Source organism: Sinocyclocheilus grahami, unplaced genomic scaffold, assembly GCF_001515645.1.
Source record: "Sinocyclocheilus grahami isolate Dianchi unplaced genomic scaffold, SAMN03320097.WGS_v1.1 scaffold34248.1, whole genome shotgun sequence".
In the NCBI taxonomy this organism is placed as follows: Eukaryota; Metazoa; Chordata; class Actinopteri; order Cypriniformes; family Cyprinidae; genus Sinocyclocheilus; species Sinocyclocheilus grahami.
The window spans coordinates 1-1,674 of NW_015522082.1; the positions used below are offsets into that span (position 1 = coordinate 1).

Sequence of the window (1,674 nt, forward strand, 5' to 3'; positions counted from 1 at the left end):
ACTGCTTACTCCACATAAAACAGCATAACGTGCTCATATATATTTTATTAAACACATTAGTCCGAGATTTTATATACAGACACGACTGGTGTTATATCAAAAAAGGAAGTAAAAAAAAAATTGTATTGGTTAAAATCAACTATGTAAATTAACACCTGAAATACATCCATTTAGCCATCTGTTACTGTTGTGCTACAATGATCAGTAATGTTTTGGAGGTAAGAGTTCACAAAGGGTAACAGCTCCCAGTTGTCTGTTGCAATGCTGACCTGAATGGCATCTTCAGTCTGTGTAATCTTCAAAAGGACATGGCACATGGGTGGAAGAAAGAACAAGACTTTCCATGATCTTTTGCTCTGCTGATCTGTAATAAGGTAACCCTGAAAATGTGTCTTGATGAGATCAGCAAGACTTTCATCTGCAGTTTTGAAACAGAAAAGACTAATGGCAGATTTGTCAGGATTCCCAGAGGCTGCGGCCTCCCAAATGTGGTCGAACACTTGCTCTTTGCATTCACAGGACGTGTTTGGCGGTAAAGGCAGAGGAAGGAATATCTCAGGGAATGAAACGCTCACATCAGGCAGTCGGCTGTGCCAAGAACGTCCATCTTGGGTGGTAAAAATGGCACTGACACATAAAGTAGTAGGGTAGGGTTGAAAGGGCTTGAGCTTAACTATGACCACAGGTGGCTTTCTATCGCTGAACACGCATGGTACATGTATGTCATTTACCTTTGCGTAATTTGAGTCTTTCAGCTCAAAATGCAGACAAATTGTAAAGACTTTATCGAATAAAGGATCCGTGTCTTTTGCATGAGTCAGATTGTATCTCAAGGTGACCTCGGAGCCAAATCCAGGTGTCTGAAACTGTCCTTGATAAACCTCCAACCAATTCTCAGCCTCTCCCGTTGTCTCCAACAACTCTGAACGTTCCGAAGACCTTTGTGAGGCTTTTTCTTGCACCTTGATGAGTTGTAAAACATGCCGGTTAGTTTTGTGCACAGTCAGGTTACTGGCGATCCCCTCACTTTCAGCCATAATTGCAGAATGCGACCGCTCTTTGGCACGTCCTCCATCAAGTCCTTTGGCGAGAACCCCGGTCCGCTTTTCCCACGAAAGGTTGGTTAGTAATGTGTAGTAAAAGCGAGCGTGATCCTTAATGTCCATGCCATCATAATGTACCGATATGTATTGCAAAAGGTCGGCCAACTCAATAAACACTTGATCAATGGAGGGATGCTCCAAAAGATTGCGACAAACAGCGAGAACTGCGTTTCCAACCTGCCAGTTGCCTCTTTCACACAAGTTGGAGTTGATGAGAATATTGAGAAGGAGGTAAATGGTGTTTCTCTGGGTAATCTGACCCTCTTTAGCCACTCTTTTCAAGACTTTCAAGTGCCAACTCAAATTATGAATCGTCAACTGCGGTGGAGGCATTTCCATAATGCATTTCTGAAGCCCTATCAACAACTTCACCGACCAGACTGGGTCATCCAGATGCTCCTGGATGCGATTCACGAGGCCAATCAAATTCGGAGCGAGTCGCGAATGTCTGGAATACATGTCGCATAATTTGTCGATCACCTTCTCGGAGAGTTCTTCCATGCCACTGAAGTGCATGAGAAAAATGAACAACGCTCTGAAAGAGGTCACCACCACTTCTCTGCTACCGTCA

At 43.6% G+C, this 1,674-nt stretch overlaps 1 protein-coding gene across 1 annotated transcript; it reads right to left on the minus strand.

The window, feature by feature from the left end:
* Positions 1–35: 35 nt before the first annotated feature.
* LOC107580479 (AP-5 complex subunit beta-1-like) lies at positions 36–1,670 on the minus strand (the record flags this gene model as incomplete). Its single annotated transcript, XM_016266174.1, has 1 exon — positions 36–1,670. A coding segment is annotated over one exon (1,500 nt), but the record flags the coding sequence as incomplete, so codon positions are not given.
* Positions 1,671–1,674: the final 4 nt, after the last annotated feature.